Genomic DNA, 24,055 nt, shown 5'->3' with positions numbered 1-24,055 from the left:
GCTCTTCTCCTCGCGCGAGCGTTTCGGGAGCAGACGGCGGCCCTATCGCTCACGAGCACATGCACACACGGGCATTACGGGCTTATCTCATCTCGCGCAGCCCGCGCTAGGCCGCGGCTCGGTCCTCCGGGCTACTTTACTAATAACCTTTTTCTTATCAGGCACTCTGCACCTCTGCCTGTGATCAAAGACCCAATTAATGGAGCGGGGAAAGGTGAAGCATTCAAATAATAGAGACAGCTGTTTTTCTCTGTTTGAAAGAATCCATTTGTATTGTTATCGGCGGAGAACAGTTCTCCAGACCTCGCTTAATTGAGGGTCTGTCAATTCTCGCCACTTGATAAAAAACGAGAGTTGAAACGCGAAAGGTGGTAAGTGGCAGGAATATCACAGTGTTTCAACTCATCCTCGGCTTTATGATCTCTTAAACGGTAATAAACGCAGATAAGAGGCGCGAGGGCTTCACAAAAGCATGGACCTCCCGAAAGATTTCACGCGATTCTCTGAAGGCTTTGTCACGGCTGAGCGATCGACGAATCCCGGGGTTCATTTTGGCGTGGGGGGGGTTCGGTCGCATTTATAAATGCTTTCGGCCGGGACGGAGGTAATTGCTGGACTAAATGCGTTGCCTTGTCAATGTTGCCGTCACATTTCTGGACAAAGTGGGCAGAATATTGGACGTATTAACATTTCAACATTAGGTAAAATGTAAAATGGGGGACGTGGGAATTAAGTGACACTTTAAATACAGACCTTCCACGCTAATAGCTTCCCTTCAGAGAGCAGTTAGTCTTCAATTCCCAAGGCCACTTATGTTGGGAGTAGCCGGCATTTCAAAGGGCTTTTCAAAGCCTAATTTCACCTCAAGCTTTTCTCCACTCAAGTATACATATTTACTGAAGTACAATTTACTCAGTCTTTAACAGTATGTCTCTTACTTGGAGTAAAGTTTTAGGCTTGGACACTTTTTTTTTTTTGTAAAAAGGCCATTTGAATTGAGCTTGGAAGTGCTTCATAGTATGTAATTCCCGCATATTTTGACCAGCTCCATGACATTTCTAGCTCTTTGAGGTTTCTATAGAGATTGCAGATTAAAAAAATATGCTTGGGAAATCATAATTATGTGATATTAAGTAATAATTATGACACAAGTAAAATATATATATTACTCTGTAATTAGAATTGTATTAACTGACAAGCCATTATAGGATAAAAAGACAAAAAAAAGGATATATGTCTAGATTATTACATTAAAAAAGTATAAATTGTAAGGTAAATGTCATTTATGACTCAAGAAACCCCCCGTCCTCAAAATCCTGAGATTAAAGGTCAAAATTGTGTTGTAGCGTATACTTTCAAATGTAATAATAACTATGATTTACCAAAGTGCAAATAGGCTTTCATATGGTGAAATTTTTGTTGAGTGTCATATGTAATATACAGTGTAATATACAATTTTTTTTTACATTTTGTTATATGCTGCCTTATGTTAAACTCCATACACCATAACTGTATAGCAAAAACAGGTTTTTAACATCTTTGTAAATTTATTAAAAATAAACTAAGTGCATTGCATTAATATTCATACCCTAAGCTAAATATTTAGCTGAAGCATCTTTGCAGTCTCAGGTCTTTTTAGTTTAATGCGACAAGCTTTGCTCATTAGCAATTTGTCAATTATCTGCCACTCTTCTCCTCTCTACACCTTTGATGGAGGACTGATGCACATGTTCAGGTTTCTCCAGAAATATGTGACTGGGTTTAATCCTAGGCTGTTGCTGGGCCACTTAAGGACATTCACAGAGTTGTTTACAAGCCACTCTTGCTGTGTGCTTTGGGTCAGTTTTCCTGTTGGAAGGTGAACCTTCTGCCCAGTCTGAATTTCTGAATGCTCTGGACTAAAGCTATCTCTACATTTTGCTGCACCGAGCATTCCTTCTACTCTGATGAGTCTCTCAGTCCATATCACTGAAAAACAGCCCCGCAGCATGAGGCTGACACCAGCACACTTTACTTTTGGGATGGCACTCTGCAGGTCATGAGCAGAGCTGGTTTCCTTCAAACAGGATGCTTAGAATTGAGGTTAATTAGAACAGAGATTCTTGTGTCTCAGAGCTGAGGGTCCTTTAGGTGCTCTTTTGTGGCATAAAGCCCAAATTGATGAAGTGTTGCAGTGATGTTTGACCACCAGGTTCTTAGTCACCCCTCTAATCAAAACCCTTCTCCATCAGTTGCTCAGTTTGGCCATGACGCTAGATCAAGGAGGATTCCTGGTTGTTTAAAACTTCTTCCATTAAGGTTTTGCGAAGACTACATGCTTCTGAGGCCTTTCACCGAAGCAGATTTTTAATTATTTTCTTTTATGTGTGGTTTCTGCCAGGAAGCTAAACTCTCTCCCGTCCTTGACCCCCTTCCCACTGACCCTCCTGTCCTTGACCCCACTCACCACTGACCCTCCTGTCCTTACACCCATGCACCACTGACCCTCACCCCTCACATTCCAGGAACCCAGTTAAACTTTGGACTTCTCTCTCTGTACATTTACTCTAACAAGCTGTTTGAACTACTTTCTATTTGCACTGTTTTCACTGATTTGCACTCAAATCCGCCAAGTGCCTTTATTTATTTATCTCTACTGTCAATATCTATATGGCTTGTACATAATTGTATAGTTGTTATATATATATATATATATATATATATATATATATATATATATATATATATATATATATATATATATATAGATATAGATATATATAGTTTATTTCTTAATTTATCTGTAACTAGTAAATACTGTAAATATTTTTAAATTTTATATATTTTTTTATATTTATTTTTATATTCTCAGTTCTTCAGGCAGTTTCTATTCAACTTAGTGTATGGTTTTTGCTCTGATATGCACTATCAGCTGTTAGAACTTTTATTAAGGCATGTGTGCCTTTCCAAATCCTACCCATTGAATTTTCCACAGGTTCACGTCACCCTAAGTGTAGTAACATCTACAAGCAATATGAATGCTCCTAAACTAAAATTCAACTGTCCCAGATAAGGGTATGAATACTTATGAAATGGAATCATTTTAGTTTTTTTGTTTTTAATAAATTTGCAAAGATGTTAAAAACCTGCTTTTTGCTGTACAGTTCTGCTGTAGCTTGATGTGAAAAAAGGCATAAGGCAGCAACATAATGTAAAAAAGGGTACGAATACTTTTCACAAGGCACTGTATCTGAATATTCAATAAAAAATAGAAAATTAAAATTACCATGTGGTTTTAAGATATTAAGATCTATCCAAATCTTTCCATGACACCATATTGATAAAATCCCTAAATACCATCTCATTTACTGGTGCTTTCTTACTGTACCATTTCGAACAATCCTGAATCTTTGCATTTCACATGCTCCTGCTGCTTTAAAACAAATTTCTGTTGTATTTCTAATTTGTTGCTAAATTAATGAATCCAAACAGAACGTATGCATGTAGAGCTTTTTGTAAACAGAGACTAAATGAAATACAGTCTCCAATGCAGGTATGAACATATTTATTACACAGTAAAGAGTACAACAATACCAGAATCATACTGCAAAGATTCACAGACTGACAGACCATTTACTACAGCCCCCAAAAATGAGAGAATAAAATAAAGAAAACAGATTAAACAAGAAACCACAGTTCTGACATAGTAGACTCAAAAACCCTAGAGTATTCGGAAACGGTGCGTCAGAGTCCACACCCTCCCAGCCCACCTGTAACCTGTGGTTCATGTTTACGTTAAGTATTGCACAACGACTTTCATGAGTTTTTTTCACAATAAAGATTTTCGAAGAATCCTACGACTGCCCGTCCTGAACCCACCCGACCAATTCATTTCACTTAATGTTTCCGCTGTCCCATTATTATCCCAAAGTTTAATTCACTTTACAAACTGGAGAAAATAAAAAAGTAACACCTGGCAAACAAGGCATGCGCAAATTCACCAGCCGTAACTTTTCGCTCACGTTTGGTGCGAATCCCCCATAAACACGAACCTAAACGACACCGACGAGCGGCCAAGCGTGTCTCACAACAGAAGACAGAAATGGGGGAAAAGGGGGTGCAGAAGAAGAGGAGGGCAATAGGAATATATCACATGATTTCTCATCTTTGACCATGGATTGAATTAATTATAGTGTATATCAAATGGAGTCAACACTCTGAAATCCTTTTTTTTTCCTTTTGAGTTGACTCAAAGCGATTTGTACACGTGACAAACTTAAAATGAACATAACATTATTTTTTTATTTTTTTCATTTTTTTTTTATTTTACGTATTCTATTAATTCTTTTTTTTTCTCATGAGGTCTGCATTGTTACCAAGTAGTGATATGGTTTGCAGCTATATGAGCTTTTAACTTTGGGTTTAAGTCCTGTTCTCATGTGCCCATTTGGTTTGACTAGACCAGTGTCCGCTCAGCGACTGGTGCTCCTAACGTGCTGTCAGAGGTAGAGTGAGACTTTTTGCCACCGAGGAAAAAAGGTTGTAGCAAAACAGACGTACTAGATTGGGAAGGAGAAGGAGGAGTTACTTAACGCTTCGTCCGTGCTTATTTTATTCAGGTCACCCTGATCGAACTCACTACACTAACTATATGTCTTTTTTTTTTTTAAAAATAGTGTTTCAAAACAGCTTAGCTGGCAGGTTCTCTTGCGATGCGGACAGGTGTCTTACACCTACGTTTTTTTGGATTATATAACCGTAGCATGCCGGAGGAGGCCGGGAGTGCGTCCAGAGCCAGCCACTCCTCCTAAGAGGTCAAATGCACAGCGTTTAGCACCATGGTTTGGGGGACGTGTGGCCCCTCAGAGTGCAGTTAAGTGCCCGTTCAGACCCCTCTTCCTCTTAAGCCATTGACGAGGTTGTTTCGTTTTAGATTCTCACATGGCTTTTAATCTTGAACTGAAACACTTGAAGGTTTGGTTATGCGCCGTTCATGAACGAGAAGAGCTTCGGTTGGGTCGGGCTGGTTGCCTTTCGGAGCGGCGTTCTTACGACGAATCCGTTTCGAGGAATGATACGGAAAGAAAAAGACAACAATGAAACTCGCCCTGCAGGATCTATATATGGGATCCGACTTTTCGATTATTGCTCAATCATTCAGACCGCCTCATCCACACGTGAAAGCCTCTTTTCTTAGGAACTGCTACATGGTTTTGAGTGGCTCCTCCTCCCTACGAGCTCAATAGGGCTGGTCTTGGCTCTGGACAGGGGAGAGTTAAAGGTTTTCGAATGGAAACATTGCTCAGTGTGGCTTCCCCTGATAAACACGTGGAGAAAACAAGAATGCATTGGAGTGAGTCTCTTTTGTCATGGTTAAATCTTGGATAAAATCAGGTTTTGGTCCTTCATGTCTGTCTTTGGCTGTCTTCCATGTTAATTCTTTTGTAATACTGTGTATCCTGGTGCTCTGCAGTGTTAAAGCTGTCTGTTTTTCACCTCTGCATTTGGAAAGTTAGTGTCTTTTTTGTACATTTTTTTCTTTTTTTGTAGAAAACAAAAACAACATATACCATAGCGTTCAGTATGCATATGCATGCACTGTCCTTAACTATTCAAAGCAAAATGTTTAGAAAAAAATGTTAACAAAAGCAGATTGTGATACTTCTGTTTTCTTTTTTTCTATTTTCTTTTTTTTTCTATTTTTTTTTTTCATAGATTTTTCTCTGTTTTTTTAACAAGAAAAGAAAATCACAGATATGTAACGAAGCACTCCAAAGATAACCTATGAAGTGAAACTCCTATGGAAAAAAAACTGCCAAAAAGAAGCATGCCGAGAGAAACCGTGACAGTGCAAATACATTTATGTACGTCCCATGTACAAAAACATTTATGTTAGCATTCCATGTAACATGCTAGTTCTCAGAAAAAACATCTGAATGAGACTGAAGTAGCAGCTCTGAGAGATAGCGTTTGTCTTTCGAAGGACAATGGGAAAAGTGTTTTTTCTTCTTAGAGAACTACAAGGGGACTAGCACAAACACATACGAATAGAAAAGCAGCTTGCGAGAGAGAAAGAGCGAGAGAAAAAAAGAGAAAATATGTTCTTCCTTTTTGCACCTAGAAAGACTAAAAAGTTGTGACTGTGGTTTAAACTATTAATGCGTTGTCACAATTGTCCAGCACATGTACAATAAATAACCATTGGAGACGGCACAGGACACAAGTGTTTAACACAATGAGATCTAGAACGGCAAAAAGAAGCAGAACGAGGACGGATGGTGGGGCTAGAGATTGGCAGGACAGGAGAGGGCTCCAACAGCCAGTGATTTATGGGTAATTTCTCAGCCCTTTGTTTCCCAGCGGCTGTCACAGTGAGGTTCTGACAGTCCTGCTCTGGTGGGCCGATGACTTCACTTCCTGTTTAGGGAGCTGATGGAGTGCATTTGGGATCAGGGCTCAGAGCGCATCCTTCATTGCGCCGTGCGGTACTCAACATCCAGCACGGGCCCTCCTCGCCCCTACATTCCTCAGTGAAACAGCTTTTTATTTCTCAGACCATTGACCTGGATATTATCTTGCAGGAGAGGGACGAACATCTGCGTTCCTTCACAATCTGCTGCACATCTGCAGAGTTCAGCGCGCGAGCCAGAAACGCCGTCCGCCGTCTACTCCACCACGTCCGACGCAGATGCCCTTCATCTTGGCGTGTTTTTTTTTCTCAGCAACATTGTGTTGTCTTTCTTCTTTACAAGGAACGCTGTCTTTTTGTCTTAATAATATTCAGAGTCTTTGCTTACATCAGCTATGAAGTATTTCCTTGGTTTTTGTCATTTAAAGTGTCTTTTAATGAGGTCAAATAGTTTCATATCCCAGCTACCGGATAAAGAGCTTTGAGAACGGAACGAAGGAGGAAAAAAAAATGACAAACAAACGGAACGAAGGGGAGGTCAGATATACTCATCGAGAGGTCCCGGCTGTCTACTCCATTTGTCTTCTTATTTACAAGAATGTAAGAGAGCCACAACAACAATAAACGACATTATCAACAGTAATCGATAATAGCTGTAGTAACAATAAAGAACAATGAGAATTTCAAACAAAGAATATCTTTGCGTTCTCTATCATGGCAAGTCAATATGACCCGAAATGGACCTCCTGTGGGGTGATCGCCCTAAGTACAGTCTCTTCTTTGTTAGTGCGCTAGGTTTAGCATTTTGGAGCGAGTGAGGCAGGTGAGTCAGTCCCCAGTCGTCTGAGGCATCAGGAACGGCCCGCTCGGGGCTCTAGCGCGGCGTGGTCTCTATGGCGGAGGGTGTGCCGGGCGTAGCCGAGCGAGGGGTAGCGGCGGACGGTGTATCCGCCGGGCTGCCTGCACCGCTGCTGGGGGTGGCCGAGGAGCTGACGGTGGCGGGGGTCTCGCCCTGCTGCTGAGCCTGCAGAGTCTGGCCACATACGTGGTGGTGCTTTTCCCAGTCCTTGTGCTGGCAGAAGGAACCGCAGTAACGCGCCGTATTGCAGCCGCTGCAGGTCTCGCTCGCCTTGCGCCCGCAGTTCCAGCAGCTCTGCGGCGAGAAAGAGGGGGAAGGGAGGTTTAAGCTGTGATATATTCAAATCAACAACAAAAAAATTGTGCATTTCTTTCCATGGGTATTATCCCAATTAGGAAATAATGGATGCGCAGACCTTTGAGAAAAACGAGCGCAAGTCTCGGCTCATTAGCAGCAAACATTTCCCATTTGACTTTAAGTCTAAATAGAGAATTCTGCTTTATTTTTCTTTGGATCTCCCTGCTTTGAAAACACGGAAATAATGAGCTAGCTGGGGAAAAATGCAGTCATTTTACCAAGTTCCACATGGCGCTACGTGAGGACACATTTGTAACAGGTTAACTGCAAAACGCTCAAAGATCACACAGAAACCACTCAGGTTACCACTGTGGCCTCTTTGTGTTTGTCTCTGGGCCAAATAAGAGCAATTATCGCAAAGTCTCGAATGCGTCCCAGAGACGAGAAGCCAGAGTTATAAACGGCTACCGACGCAATCCTCCGGGGGGACGTGCATAAACATGGCTCGTGCAATTAAACTCAGATGCGTGCCGCCTTTCTCTGCTAACTGATTAAACGAGCCGTACCCCCGCTGTGCGCAGACACTCGGCGCTCCCTTCCCAATTTCCCTCATCCAAATCAGTACCACCTTAACTGTCCACATGTTTCATTTAGAGAAGGAAAAGCGCCGCTCTGCCTGAGGTGATAAATGCAATGTTATATTCCTCGGCTCTGCGTGACACCGGGCTGCATGAGGAATTATCTGGGACACCTTCTCTTCCCCCTGTGCTTTTCATATGATATCCAAAGATTTTCATACTAAGGAGATCGAATGTAAGCCACGAAACTAAAACAGGCCAGCCAAGTGCACATTACATAAAATAAAATAAAATCCCCAAGATGATATATAATGCAAAATATAATCAATTATGGAATACATTTCCATCCCAATGAATCATTGTGCAGTACGTGAATGCTGCAGCTGTTCGCTAATACAATAACAATGTGCGGTAGGCGTACAAGCTGTTACCTCACTAGAGTCCTCCTGCTGGTTGATGACTGACAGCGCGTCCTCTGCCGCTTGTCTCTTGGCCTCGGCCACCGTGCGCTCCATCTTGGCTCGCTCGGTGCTGATCATCTCGTGGGCCTTGCGCTCGGCCTCCGACACGGCTTTCTGCAACTCAGACATGGCCTGCCTCTTCACCTCATTCACAGCCTCTTCTGAAAGAAAGAGCACAGTGCTTTTAAGTGTCCAGGGCACGGCTACAGAAACCCACAGTTCTGTAGTTCAGAGAGAATAACTCATGTTAACGTAACGTAATCTGCTGTACATTGTAAATCAGATTTTTTTCTATCGAAACTACAACATCTAAATGAACAGGTTTTATAATGTAAGACTAAATCAACCTGTCTACATCAAGCTAATTTTAAGGGTTAGACCAGGCAGAAATACATAGCTGCACATGCACTTCATATCTCACAACAACAGCCAAAGATGTATACATGTATGAATGGCAGGCGTACAAAAAACTAAACAACTGAAATCCACTTTAATGCCAAAAAACCTTTAAGAAGCTCTCTTTATATATACATACCCACACACAATCACCTAACAATAGTATCTCACATTTTAATTCCTTTAAAGTAACTCAACAGCTAATTATCGCGCATTTTGAAATCTATTTTTATGTTGTTTAATTGATCCTATTGGCTTGTTTTGTTCAAAAGCAGCTGAGAGATTAATCTGGGGATTAATTAGAAATAGAAATTTTTATTTGAATGGGCTCAGACGACTTTCTGTGTTAGCTGAATACAAATAAACAAGAAAAAGTGCTTTGGTTTTGCCTCAAACCAAAGACTTGACTGTAGTGCACAAGGCAGATTACAGGTAATCCTTGATATTTTTCCCTCTGAAGTATAAATGTATTTCCTTGAACTCGTACTTTATCTGTACTTTTACATTGTTATCCCATTAACCGTAAATACTTCTGGCTGGAAAACTCATCTCAAGAGCAGACTAGGGTTTTTTTGTGTTTGTTTGTTTTCATTGTTCAAGGCTGCAGCCTGACTAATTGCATATGCAAATCGGGCAATTTATATTTAAATTATGCATTTCAATTGCGCCCCCAAAGGCCCATGCAGATCAGGATATGGCACTGTGCGAGAATGGGCTTGAATATTCATCACCTACTGTACACAATCTTTCTAAAAAAAAAAGGACATTCACCCCTCATTACACTGTGGCAACTTGTGAAGACCGCTTTAAGGCAGTTGTGACTCTTAAACACTTTTAACTTGAGTTGTGTAGCCATCACTAGAGGCACACAATGGTTTCCAAAAAAGCGTGCTGTTCTTGAGGAGCTTTAATAGACCAAACTGTCATGGAGTCTCTTGTTCTGAAGAAATGGACGGCTGCGGTTGCGCAGACCCTCCTCCCTGGTCTTAAATATGAAGGATTATAGAGCCAGGGACATTTTTATCAAGATTGGACTGAATTGTGAAACCATGGTGGTTTGGTGCACAAAGTCGTCTTCTTGATGGGCTGAGGTCACGGAAAATGCACCACATTCCCTGATACATTTTATTGCATTTATATATGACCATTCAGATGGATTTTCAATCTGTGGTGATTTGTTTAGGGCGTTACTGATGCGAAAGCAACGTATTAGCTAGAACAAGCTTTTGTAACATCGCTTACATGGAAAGGCTTGTTTGCTTTTATAAAGCCTTTGGTAAGACCACACAGCAAAGACAAACTGCTTTAGCAGATGCCTCTGTCGTGTACGAGGCCAAGGTAAACAATCTGCTATTACAGAATCCATCACTTGTCATATTTCACACAGATCAACTGCTCTTTAAACAAAGCCTTTTAATATCTTTATCCGTCTTTTAACCAGCTCCTCTGCTGTGATAAAACAGAGTGCCGTGGAGAGCTGAGAGCCTGTTGCACAGCTAATGGCAGGAGTGCTGAAGTGCTGTAAAGGCTGGGAGCACTTATGTGTCCTATTCAGCCAGAGCAATAAAAGAGCTTTATGATCTGACATCACTGTTGGAATGTGTAGAGGTGCTTCCAGTGAAGCCAATCACTGAACTGCCCAACACACGACTCGGGGAACGTTACAGGAGTCAAACAAAATGCCACAAAAACAGGCAGACACTTTAAAACCCACTAAACCTTCCAAGGGTTTTATCAGCTTCTAAAGATTTTTCATCATGCTGGCTTTAAATAATCTTTTAAACAAAACACATGACGACTTAACCTTCCAAGTGCTATATCTGCTTCTCAAGATTTTTGTTAATGTTGGTTTTTAAATTAAATGCTAGACGAAATCTTATTTTTGTCTGTAAAAGATAACTTTTCTTCTATTTCTATTGTAAGTTTTTGCAAATATGCATAAAAAACCTATAATTGTAGCTTTAAAACATTTTTATTAACTGTTACATTAATATTATGCTAATATTCATGCTTTTATACTTTTTTTTTTATTTCTAGTGTTCCAACGTCTTTATGTATGCATAATTTGCGCATTTAAATGTAATCTTCCCCCCTGAGAGAACAACTCTGATCTCAGGAAAACAACTGTTATATCGAGATCACAACAGAGTTTGGTGCGACACCGACCAGCTTCCCACCTGACTCTGCAGTTCTGCATACAAATAACTGACTGACTGATTGAATTTCAGAGAGCTTTTAAATCACAGACAGGCTTTGAAAGAGCTCTGTCTGAATAATTTAGCTTTGATTTTCCACCTGTGCTTATGAGTGTGTGTGCATGTTCAAGCAAAAAAAGAAAAAGAAAAAAAGATGGCATGCTAACCGGCTTTCTTCCAAATTTCTTCAGGTACATATCCAGACACTGGCCTGTGAAGGAGCTCCCTATGAACGTCTGGAAGAGAGTAGAAAGGACACTTCATTTACAATGAACTCAATACATGGTACAACCAATTTTCCTGTCAAAATAACTGATCATTACATTATCTTCAGAACGTTTTTTCAGGTGATAAAGACAGCTCATACTAACTTCTTATGCTGAATAAGTGTTACCTAAAGCATTGCTTTCTTGGCTGGCGGGGCTCTGCTGTCTGGACTGACTGCTGCTGGAGCTGCTGGTCTTTTTAAGATCTTCAGCATCACTGTAACGACGGATCCAGTAGTTGAGCTCCTCCCGGTCTGCCTCCTGGCACCTCCTCAACACCGTCAATGAGCGACGTGTCTTCTCCACCATATCCATAATGCAGTTCAGGAGCTGTGGGGGAGAAACAGGCAGAATGTTACCAACACAACATCTGCTCTAAATACAAATTACAAATTTAGATGAAAAAACACTATGTTAAAGGCTGGCATTGAATGATGGTTCACCTCTATATGTTTACATTCACTAAAGCACTGATTCCAAGCCCTGACAAAAGTTAATGCTCTGAAGCTGCTCTTTTATAGCTCAGGAGATGTTGCATCTTAAATAACAACTGATGTTTCTTCTGTAACGCATTAGACAAAACTGTAAATTAATATAGATATTTTTGAAAAATTTAAAGAAATGTATCTTTCGCAAAAAACATCTCCAGTTGAGCTCAATATAATCTCATTGTTGCTTTGTAGAAGATTGCAAGAAAAGAAAAAAAATCATGCAAACACAGAAACATACCAGCAAACACACTCCTTGTGTCATATTCTATCTCTCTCTCTCTCACACACTCATACTTTGGATAGTAATAAAAAAGGTTATTACTTTTCTTACATGGTCAAGGTGCTTCCACTCTTCTGCCCATTCTCTGTCTGTGAGTCTGTGATCTATGACTTCCTCCTGGCGCGTGCTGCCGTGCATCCCTGACACAGAACGAGAGAAAAAGAGAGCGAGTGTTAAACGTGTTACTATTTGGGCCTCGGTTTTCCATTTCTCTTGCTTGCCCTCAGCAGCATGTCGTGCCCGTCTGTTTCACAGCCATAGCTCACCCGCTTCCTGACATCCTCCATCGCTCACACACTCTTCATTCCTCACACGCTCTCATCCCTCACTCCTCTCTCCCATGCAGCCTGCGGGCACGCTCTCTTGCTCTCTCCACATAGCACCAGAGCTGCCAGGCTTATGCATATCTCCTGCATATATCACTGGCTAACGTGCTTGAGTATTTTTAGCACATTTAAACCCGATATGGAGAGTTGGTTTTATGTAAACCTCAAATCATTTTAAAGAAGTTTATGTTCCTTATCCAACTAAGCCTTGCCTGGTTTAACTTCTAAGAGTCTGAGTGGCATGCAGTGGACTTTTGAGGATTTGAGGCATTGGCAAATTCAGCCTCGGAGAATGTTGCTTCTGTTGCTTTTATTTTCTCAAAATAATCTGAGAAATGTAATTCACATACACATACAAAATAAACATTTTTACATTTTTGTTTACTAAATGTGTGTGAATACTGTAATATGTGTATATTTAGGAAAAAATAGATATAATAGATATACTATATACACACACATCAATATCATTGCTTGTAATCATTGCTTATTAAGTACCTTTTTTTCGTAAAATAAATGACATGTAACATTCTATTTGTCTACTGTATTATTTTTTTACATTTAATTTACATTTTATTACTAGTTACTATTTATTTAATCAAGTAAGCAACTTTTCCTTTAAAAAACTTTTACTGTGACTTTCTATATTACTGGTGTCTATGAAAGACTATGAACTGAATTTGAGCCTCATTTTATTTGAAGCTTGTTTTTACCCTCACCAAATTTATAGGGGTCTTGCATCAAAATGGAATATGTTATTCACAATGTTTGAGGATTGGAGGCACTGGTGACCACAGCCGTGGAGAAGGAGGTTATATTGCACGTCTCAGACTCTAACAATCTTTCATAGCACAGTAACGCTCTTATTAATGGCTGTCCCCAGATGCTGCTGTAATCTCTCTCTTACCCAGAGGCCGAGGGCGGTCGCGGAGCTCGCGGTGGTTGGGGTGGCGGTAGGAGTCTCTGTAGTGGTGTGCGATGGCCATGTCGTCCAGACGGTAGTGCTGTGGAGGGGGCGGGGTGGGGTGCGGCAGGCCGTTGGGCTGGTACGAGAGCCCGTTGGAGGGGCTGAAGCGCTGGCCGGGGCTAATAGTGCAGGGCCTCTTGTTGGGGTGCTCGGGATGGAGCGGCTCCCGCTCAAAGCCGTTCTCTTTGGTTCTGGAACGAGACAGAAGAATGCAGACTAAGAAATAGGAAGAAAGGAACAGTTAGAACACTAGACTGATGTAAATGTTAAGATGGATAAAACGGTTGAATGATAGAATGAAAAATCGATAGAATGATACGACAGATAGATAAACAGACAGATAGACAGACTTTTATTGTCTTTTATTTTTGTGTTCTACAGACACGGACACCGAGATGTCTTCTGAGGACAGTGTGTTCATTGATGTAATGTAGTTTCCTCTGCTGTGGGTCGAGGGAGAATGTGAAGCTGCACCTAAGGCAGTAAGAGTCTGTCATCTAATGTGCTAAGTAGAAAAGCAGCTTCTATGCCTCCGCCGAGCACTTTGTTGTCAGCAAAAGGAGGTCTTGACAGAGCACACAAGGACCGCAAGAGATGTGCACTTACAGGACTCGCTCTGCACACCTAGACCCTAGGGCTTTCACATTGCTCTGCCCTTCACTTTCATGTGTCACGGGTCCAGGTGTTCACAGATGCTGGTGCTCGTGTGAGTCGCTGTGTGTGTGTGTGTGTTGTGAGGCGGACCTGTGAAAAACACTGAACTTCCTAATGAGCTGCTTTTATGAGCTGCTAATGCGCATCCATCACCATCCATATGCTCCTCAAAGCCACCTCTCTCCTCCACCCACACCTCCAAAAACACAGCTGCCTTATTTTACCCCGGCCTCATACATTTTAATACCAATTCTAATTCAATCTATTCTTCATGAACTTGTGTCTCTGATTCAGGTACGGTATGTGATTTCCATGCGCTCATGTCTCCCATGTCTTTTTTTGTTCCATTAGTTTATTTAATTTGCAATTTATTTATTGTATTTTATTACACAGGTCTGAATTTCCCAATATTACTTCATTTTTTCATTTTTATTTATTTTTTTGCATTTTAAGGTGCGTGAAATATTCTCTGCTACACAAACAATTACAATACAAAATATATATATATATAAGGAGAAAATGTTTCAATGTTTTAAATTGAAATACACGTACATATATTATGTAGATAAAATTTGTATTCTTTTTATGATTTATTTATTATCATCATTGTCTATTTATTGATGTTTTACATTATTACTATTGAACAGAGACTTATTTCAAATATATTAAATACAAATCTTAGGCAAAGGTACAAATAGTACAAATCTTTGTACAATCCTTCTGTGTAAACATTTTAAAATCACAGGTAACATCCTAAATTACCTTAGTTTACAAGACTGTGTGGAGCTGTGAACTAAATCTGAACCTCATTTTGAATTCACCTTTTTTTGGGGGATTTTCAAATATATAGGGGTTGTGCAGCACAATGGAATATTTTATTCAAATAAGCCTCGGCACACATTTCTCTTCTAAATGAGGAGAGTCGTACTAAGAATGCATTGTGCGCTGCGCTTCTTTCCGTAGCCGTAGTTTCCCGATTCCTTTGATATTAATCAGACTGAAGTGACCGTACATTGTGCTCCGTGATTAAGGACAGCATTGCTCCCTTTCAAATTCCAATATTGCTTTCTCTTTATTTTGCACCTCCTCATTCTGAGCGCGGAGAGTCGAGTTGAGCTGAGCCGAGCTAAGCAGAAACAGAAGCGCTTAGCCAGCCGTATCTGAGCTGAGTCTCATCTGTATGTGTTATCAGCCATGTCCCCAGGCTCACCTAGCCATACATTAGAGCTCACGCAAAAATGCAGGCATTACATTAAAAAAAAAAGACAGGTATAAAGAAACAGAAAAATAGAGAGCTGTATATTCTTCTCTAATAACCGTGGGGACCTGAGCTGATATGTATTCATATAAGATAGCATATTAAAAATTATATTTCCTCACTGAAAGGAAGAAATAATTCTGAGCTCGAGGGAGTGAACTGATATATAAACGCTTTTTTATCTTTTCTCTTGGGCTGCAACAGACATGTAGCTTTGCTCTAGTTTTATACTGTAAATTCTCACTCATGTTCATCTCAACAGGAAGCCTCTACAGAATCTACCTGCATTCTCCAGATGTGTCTGGTTCCTCTTGGTTCTGCTCCATTAAAGGATGAGGATCCAAATGATGCATGACAATATAGACACTCATAACCTGCTGCAACAATTCTACAGCCCTCCAGCTGTTTTACAAGCATCAGTTCCTAGTCTATAGTTGTGTGTGGGCGCCACTTGCTAACAATCCTATACAAAGAATGAATTATTATGAGCTTTTATAACTCACTTTAGTCTTTACAACTCACTTTAGATGATTATGCACTACTATACCATGCCAAATTCTGTGATAAATGTAACTTTGTTATTTTGAATTTAAACTGTCCAATGACTTGTGATAGTCATATTTGTAAATTTGCTGTCTTTTTGTAAAGAAAACATAATATTAAAAACAATAGAAATGTATTTATATCCTGGACCACAAAGCCAGTCATAAGTGTCAATTTGTTGAAATTTAAGCAGCATCTAAAAGCTAAGCTTTTCATTGATGTATGGTTTGTTAGAATAAGATAGAATTTATCTGCATTTGTCCGAGATACAACTATTTTAAAATCTTGAATCTGAGGGAAAAAAGAAAAATCGAAATACTGAGAAAACTGCCTTTAAAGTTGTCCAAATGGAGCTTGTAGCACTGAATATTACTAATCAATGAAGTTTTAGTATATTTACAGTATTAAATCTTCAAAATAACTTTTATTTTATTTTAATTTTTTTATTAGTATTCTAATAATTTTTGGCATAAAAGAAAAATCAATAATTTTGACCAGTATTTTTTGGCTATTGCTACAAATATACCCAAGTGATATATATATATGTATACCCAGGGTCACATGTATTAGTTTTTTTTTTTTTTTTCTAATACCAACAAAACTACATGACTGATTGATCGTGATGTTCATTCACAGTTCGGCTCACCTGTCAGGCGTTCTTCTCTTGCCGTTCTCATTGACGTCCATCAAGAGTTCAGACGAGTCGACGGGTGACGTGGTGCTTGTGTCCAGCAGAAGCTGCTCGTGTTGGGCGAGATACTGAGCCGGGTTCTGCTTGGCCAGCCGTGCACAGTGCACCAGCTCCCTCTGCAGTAGCGGCAGGTTGGCCTGTAGGGGGAGATAGCGGTCAGGATGTGCTGAGCAGATGTAGCACTATGAAGCTGTCCGTAGCCAGAGGCTCTAAACACCGTTTTTTTGTTTACTCATTATTATCATTACAGGTACATTCTTCCAAAATAAAGACACTCTCGCCCGTTTCGAGCAGCACTCTATTGTGACCTGAAACATGCATTAGTGCCCTGGGCCCTTGATATGAGCAATCATGGTCAACATAGAAAGTGACATCTTCAAAGCAGATGGTTCGGAGGTGGGGGGGTAACGTTCGCTTTCTTTCTGTCTCATTTCCTCTGCATCTCCGTCGTGATTACTAGCTGGCTTGGCTTTCTCCGAAAGCACTTGGAGGCCTCGCCACTTCAAAGACACACTGAGGAGCATTTTCACGGCAGATGAAAGGTTTTTGTGAATCCCCATCCAGCAACAGTCAGACTATTGCAGCATCTAAACAGCACAAGGTGTTAGTTGGAGGATGATGTCTATTTTCTCTCTTTCTGTGCTTTCTTCATCTCTGTTTTCTTTCTTTTCTTTCTCTATGGCCTGTGACTCTGATCTAAGACTATAATCAAACATCTTTTCAGCTCTGGAATATTCTTCAGTGTACTCCCACTGTGCGCCTTTTCAGTGATGTAATGGCTAAAATTAGGAGCGGTGCGTTGATTGAATATTGAACGAAGCACAACGAAAAGCACAGAATTTGAAGAAAGCGTGGACAAAATTTAGGTGCTGGCCATGATGCAGATTAAATGGCAAAAATCCAAAAAGTAAAACATTAACATGTAAATAAATAAAAGTTATTCTGATATATTTTAATGACGGTAATGAAGGGGATTGTTTATAAAGGACTGCCTGGTCGCCAGCTGTATGAGGTAATGGTCTGTTAGTAGTTATGATGATAATTACCAGAGGCTAGTGAAATTGCTTTGACCCTCAGCGACCTCAGACTTTCATTAAATGGAGGTCCTCATAGTTAGTGACAGTTCACATACAACATACACTGCAAAAATGATTTTCTTAATCAGTATTTTTGTCTTGCTTCCCAGTCTTATATCCAGAACCATTTACTTGAGAAGCAAATGACTTTTCTCCAAAAAAATAATCAAAATTAAGTGACTTTATAAATAAGAACTACAATATCTGCCAGTGGGGTAAGAAAAATAAAACAAAATGTTTTGTTTTTACTCTATTAGCAGAGATATATTATATATTAGGTGTAATACATACTTTATATTAGGTGGCCTTAACTACTATATTGTTACGTCACAAAATAAGTACAATGTACAACACTTACTGTGGTCATATTGTACTGTAAAACACTTCTGTTGATATTGAGGTGGGATATGGGTTAGGGAGGGACCGGTTAGGGACAGGTTTGGTTTAAGAGTGGGTTAAAGTGTAAGAGATAAGTCAATAGTGTAATTACAGAAACTACTTACAGATGTAACTATACAAGTATTTTTTTTTAAATATAAGTATAATGTAAAAATATATATGTACACAATAATTAATTAATTAAATGTTTAATTTAAATTTAAGTATATAGTAGTCAAAGCCATACAATATAAAGTGGGAAAAATTCTAGTTTAAACTCACCTAATTTTGACAAATTTTATAAAAAAAACAAAACTTGATATTAATTTTAATTGAGATTGTTTTAAAAATGTTTTGATATTTTACTGGAAAACAAGATGAAACACTGAGAAAGAATTCATTATTGCAGTGTATTTCAAGATAATGAATGAGAAACGCTTAAAGTTAGAACAGTCCAGTTTGCTTTTTTTTGTTTATCATTATCCATTTTTTTAAATTATAAGCATCCAAAGATTTGACATTTGCTTCAATTATGTTTGAGTGTGTTCTCCAGCTCCTGTGTGGTCCATTAGCACGCAGCTAGTTGGAAAGCAGCATATCAAACACACGCCGCAAAGCAGTTTGCCACGTATATGTAATCCTCACTTCCTCTGCACCGCTAGCATGTGGTGAAGCGCCGACTGTGTCACGCTGAGTACGTCTCTGAGCAATGAGGCACAGAGCCGCAGAGGAACACATGTGCTTACAGGCTTTTTGGAGCCCGCTGAACGAAACGGCGGCTAAATATTACAAATTTATCAGACGAGGAATCCATTTAGAGAAATCATAAACAAAAGCCATCACCGCAAAGGCCGTCAGCTGGCGTCGAATTCGGATTACATCATTAGCGTGATGCACGCTGCCCTTCCTGTAAACACTTCCCCGCAAAACCCAACTCTGACGGGAGGGTCGCTAGACAACATTAGCCTAATGAAAAAACGCTGCTAATGCACATTGTTGCAGCTGCGCTTCTGCACACTTATAAAAGCCCCTGTTCCCACAGCCATATGGTATTTGTCATTAAAGGCTCCTTTGAGGAAAACCACTAAAATTAGACGAGAGGGAGAGAGGGAGCGAGAAAAAAAAAATAACACAAGTTGCATCTTTGATACTACCCCTCCTGACTGGATGATACGGTAACCATATGGCGTGGAGCTGCGCGAGAGAGTCAGGGAAGTGTCCCTGTATGCTTCTCTGCATCCGTCAGCGACCGGCCCAACCTCTAATGGGACCAATTTCTGTGAGACGGAGCCGGCCAGGACAAGCAGTGGACAAGATGAAATGCCTCCGAACGGCATGCCGCGAAAACAAAACGGACCCCTTTCCATCATCGTCTAATGGAGTAAACAACACAGATTTGATCCATCTCCACTGGTCGCTTATTTCATTATTATGGAAAGGAAGACGGAAGAAAGCAAAGCGAGGGAGAAAGATGGTAGGGGGGTCAAGGTTAGACAAAGAGGGAGGGGAACGGGTAGGTTGGAGCGCCGTGCGTAATAGCTGTCACTTACAAGCAGATGAAAACGAATGGCTAACGATTGAGGGTGGATGAATACAGCAGTCGCCATATGCTCGCGAGAATTTAATCTCTATCAAGCGCTGATGTCTATTTGCTACATATGTCATAAATTAACAAATTAAACATTCGCTCTGCAGGCTACATTCAAACGAGATAATGTGATATAAAAGTATGGCATGTGTAACTCAAATACTTCCCATGGTCGAAAGAATAATATGCAGAGTGTTTATTTGAATGGTTCGTGTTAAGTGCTCCAACATAAACAGGCCCTGAGACACATTTAACTGTAATGAAATAAGGGTCGCAGTGACAAATGGGCAGCAGAGAGGGCAAAGGTTGATATTCTCCCAGACAACGGATCGTCTTACTGTGGTAATGGTTTCAGATGTGCCCTGCCCTCCGAAAATTTGGTGCGTGAGAAAAGCGACGGCCCAACAAGGGTGTCCGTCGGCACATATGAATAAATAGAGACAATGCTTAGTGGGACGGGCCCGTATAGTGCTGTTACACTGATTAATGTAGGTTCACATCATGAGAAATTAAAAAATAGGTCCCAGCGATCAAGAAATCTGATGCCTCTTTGCTCACGAGGAAACCACGTATCCACTTAGGCCATTTAAAAAGCGAAGCGAAAAAAAAAAAAAAACGGAAAGCTGGGAGAAATATGTACATCTGTGCCTCAGTTGTTTAAATGTTTTCCAGATTGCTTGTGCAATACCTTCAAAAAGGGGATGACAAAAGGTCGGAGTGGGAAGTTGGTCGCTTCTTGCAGTTTGGAGTGGAATTCCTCAATGGTTAGAGTGGAGTTCTGCAGGGAGAGAGGGAAAAAAAGACGGTGCACGCATGAATACATGTGGAAAACATTATGCGATAATATTACTTATTGGAGGCAAAACTATATCCTGCTGAAGATTGAATGATTTGAAGACTGTAATGGGAGGCATATGGATGGCTGTGGTGAAAGGCCTCGTAAGGGGAAGTTTGATCTAGAGGCTTTTACATGTGCATGCGCTGACCGCATCATCATTGCGTCAACAAGCACGCGCGCAAACACGTATGCAAACAAAACTACAGATGCAGTATCACGCTGCGCAGCTTGCTCTGCGAGATAAAACATGGCATAAACATCGTAACGCACTCAGAAGATATGTGGCTTTAAAAAAAAAAAAAAAAAAAAAAAAAAAAAAAGATTCCCTACCGAACTGAAATATATCTCACCCCTGTTAAACTCGGCAGTGTAAAAAAAAAGAGAAATTACTAATTTCAATCTTTCCTGCTCTCTGCTCTATCATCTTTTAACAGACTGATAGCACTGATAGGACACTATTTTCAATTTTCTACATGTTATTTCCAAGAGAGCTAGCGGAAGGAAAGATGGGAAAGAGAGAGGGGAGTCATACATTTGAGAAAAATACACAGGCTTTTTTTTCTCCCCTCATTTCCCAGACCTGAATTTTGTTACATTAGGCTTACATCTGTTCGGCCAGATTGCAGCGGCCTGTTTTGACAGCCAGAAAGCCTCCTGAGCTTTTCTCCAGCATCGGCGGCGCTAATTAAGTGTGTCACTCTTTTCAATAAGGCAGAGTGGGGAGCGAATTAAAAAGAGCCACGGAAGCCAAGGGGACACAAGGAAGCCTCTGTGTGTAGACACAGCAAAAAATAAACAAATGCCCGCTGAAAAAAAAAGAGCTTTCCTTTGGAATGGCTAATTAAAGCAGCCCTCCTCTAGTACAGGCTGCTATTTCACCATTGTTTATTCCATAACTACATATTAACGAAAATAACGCTGTGGTACAGCTTATGGTGCACATCTTGTCAAGTGGATTTTTTTCTTTCTTCTGTTATATTGCTATACTTAGCTACAGATGTGTTCTATTTGATTTATTGCTGTTGGACAAACCTTTATTTTCTATGATGGAAGCCAAACAAGATTTGGTGGCAAAACCTTTTTGGTGGCAAGAAAGCAAAACAAATCAATTTCTACTGTCTGTAAGTTTTTCAGGAGACACAACAATGACTAGTATCTGGTTTGAGACACCTGTTTTTCTTAAGAGTCACAATATACACTATGTTAGAAAATCCTTTTGCGTTAAAGTCAAGAAGAAATGGAAGTACTAACAGATATTTTCTTCCATATTGTGGTGTACATCTGTGTGAAACAGACTAGCAAAAAATAATAAAATGTTCTATAGGGCGGGGACTTGGTTAAGCTCATTGGTTGTTGAGTGGAATTTAAGATTTCAGAGGAGAGCGGAGCAATATGACAAAAAATAAATGCATTTATATCAGTCAAAATGAACAATTTTCACAAATTTAAAATCTTTATTTACTTCAAGTTTAAAGCACATTTTTGCTTTTAAGTGAAAGCTATTTGTGCTTTTAAGTGAAAATCAGACCGTTAATTTACCTTACATGACATGCAAGGAAAAGCAAATTGTGTGCACGATTTACTAAAATGTTAACACAAATACTAGTTCTCTACCTCTATTTGCTAATTAGTTCCCTGGATTTGCTTCATGGTGTGCATGAACGTTCCCTCAATTTATAAATCGAGGAAACTAAATAGTAAATTGTGCACACGATTTAGCCTAGTATATTTAGTATATCTAGTATATATAAGCCAAACATATAGGTCACCTCAATACCATGGTAAAAATGTAACCATATGGTTACTCCTATTTGTCAGTACTGTCATCTGGCTTTAAAGCAGTTTAAATCATTTAAGTAATTTGTGTTCTTTGCTGAATTCAAGAACTTCACACTGGATCTCACAGCGCTGTTTCAGCGGCAAATAAACGCTCTATGCTGTCGTTTTAACCCTATGCTAAACAGATGAACAGAAGAAAAATAAATTGCGATAATTGTCGCTATACCACCCAGCCCTATTTCAGAGACATATGAATGGAAATTCACAAAGGCGGGGTTTAAGCTGTCTAAATGATTGGAGAAGTCCTGCATATGTCACCAGATAGAAGCCTATCATTCACACAAAGATTAAGTTTTGACAATTAATAAAAAAAACATGCAAGTGTCACACTGAGACTGCAGACCTACCACAAGCCCCAACACCAGGGTACGCACTCGTTCTCCAATCTCAGGTGAGATGTCATTGCCGAACTGCTGTAGTGTCGTGAGAAAACGCTTGAGCTTGCTGAGCTGTCTTGCGCCACAGGCCGGCGGCAGCTGCTGATTGGCCAGCGAGGACGAAGATGACGATGAAGGCCCATTGCTGAAACCATTGGGTGGAGATGGAGCTCCATTCAGTGCAGTGGGAGAGTGACTGGTGCCATTCGTTACTAGAAAACAGAAAGTTAATTATTTCTACAGTGCATACCGTAAAGAGAACTTAGGCATTTATTTTTAACTCAAGCGCACTGTATGATCTAAACCAAAAAAATTCATATCAAACATTGGCAGGAACATTCCTAAAAAGAAGCAGCAAGCGATCCTTTGTCAAAAATGACACTGGCATATGAATGCCTGTGACTGACGGTGCTTGAACGAGGCTCTTGTGACAGTGGAACATTTGTTTTGAATCAGCCATGGCAGCTTTGAAAAGGAAGCCATGCGTTCTTGCTTCCATACATCAGACATATTAAGTCCAGAGGAGGAGAATACATGTGGTCGAGTGCCCCCCGTGCCACGATGAGAAACATACGCGACGGAGGGATGCAGCTTGGAATCAACGTCTCTCTAATGAGATTAGGCTGCGTGATAGCCTCGTTTGCCTGGCCTCCCTCCAACAGAACAGAAACGAGATACTTGAGCTGCATCTGGTAACAATTACATGGAGGGGAAATCAAAGCGCTTGCTTTGTTAAACCTTCAGAATGTATAATTAGAGTCTGCCTTTAAAAAGCCTCCGGATTGCTTCAGACCCGGCTTGCTTTTTGTCTCTTTTTTCATAAGCGCTAATTGCAGAGTCCAACTGATCTGTTTTTAGGGATGTAACATCAGAGAGAGGAATGTGTTACTGCTGTTGACAGCACACCACTGCTCAATTACACTGACATGGTGCTGGGAGGCTGTGGCACGGACGGCTTTGATAGCGAGCCGCTCTGGCGCTCCCCTGAGCTGCCATGTGTGATGCTCTTTGTGGCATCAGCCAGCGGGCAGAAGCAAAAATCTGCAGGTCAGAAGACAAGGGGAAATCATGCCAACTGTAACGAGGGGAGTGCAAAACTACACATTCTTTAAAATCATCAAAGCTGATGGATTATCTGAATGACCAGTCAACCGGTTAGGCCTTAAAGCCTTGTATAACGTTTATGGTTGTGTGTTTTGATTTCTTTTGTTTCTGTATTTGCTTTGCATTGTAATTTTCTGATTTGTTCTGTCATTCCTTGTCTTTGTAAAGTAACTTAGAAAGGAGCTATTATTAGTAGTAGCAATAA

General features: G+C 40.3%; 1 protein-coding gene across 4 annotated transcripts in view; it reads right to left on the bottom strand.

The window, feature by feature from the left end:
- Nucleotides 1-3,527: 3,527 nt before the first annotated feature.
- The window catches only part of runx1t1 (RUNX1 partner transcriptional co-repressor 1), a 51,630-nt gene continuing 31,102 nt past the window's right edge, over nt 3,528-24,055 (bottom strand). For 2 of the 4 annotated variants that reach the window (XM_043218066.1, XM_043218069.1), the window contains exons 3-11: nt 22,717-22,958; nt 20,381-20,470; nt 16,606-16,787; nt 13,445-13,695; nt 12,254-12,351; nt 11,569-11,770; nt 11,342-11,410; nt 8,554-8,744; nt 3,528-7,541 (exon numbers count right to left, since the gene is read on the bottom strand). In XM_043218066.1, coding sequence (XP_043074001.1) covers nt 7,263-7,541; nt 8,554-8,744; nt 11,342-11,410; nt 11,569-11,770; nt 12,254-12,351; nt 13,445-13,695; nt 16,606-16,787; nt 20,381-20,470; nt 22,717-22,958 — 1,604 coding nt within the window. In that variant the 3' untranslated portion in view covers nt 3,528-7,262. The remainder of the gene's footprint in view (nt 7,542-8,553; nt 8,745-11,341; nt 11,411-11,568; nt 11,771-12,253; nt 12,352-13,444; nt 13,696-16,605; nt 16,788-20,380; nt 20,471-22,716; nt 22,959-24,055) is intronic. The other 2 variants (XM_043218067.1, XM_043218068.1) reach the window with 2 other exon arrangements.

This window comes from Puntigrus tetrazona, chromosome 19, assembly GCF_018831695.1.
Source record: "Puntigrus tetrazona isolate hp1 chromosome 19, ASM1883169v1, whole genome shotgun sequence".
NCBI classification, from domain to species: Eukaryota; Metazoa; Chordata; class Actinopteri; order Cypriniformes; family Cyprinidae; genus Puntigrus; species Puntigrus tetrazona.
The sequence above is the reverse complement of the archived record's forward strand: the minus strand, read 5'-3'. Positions and strand labels throughout refer to the sequence as shown.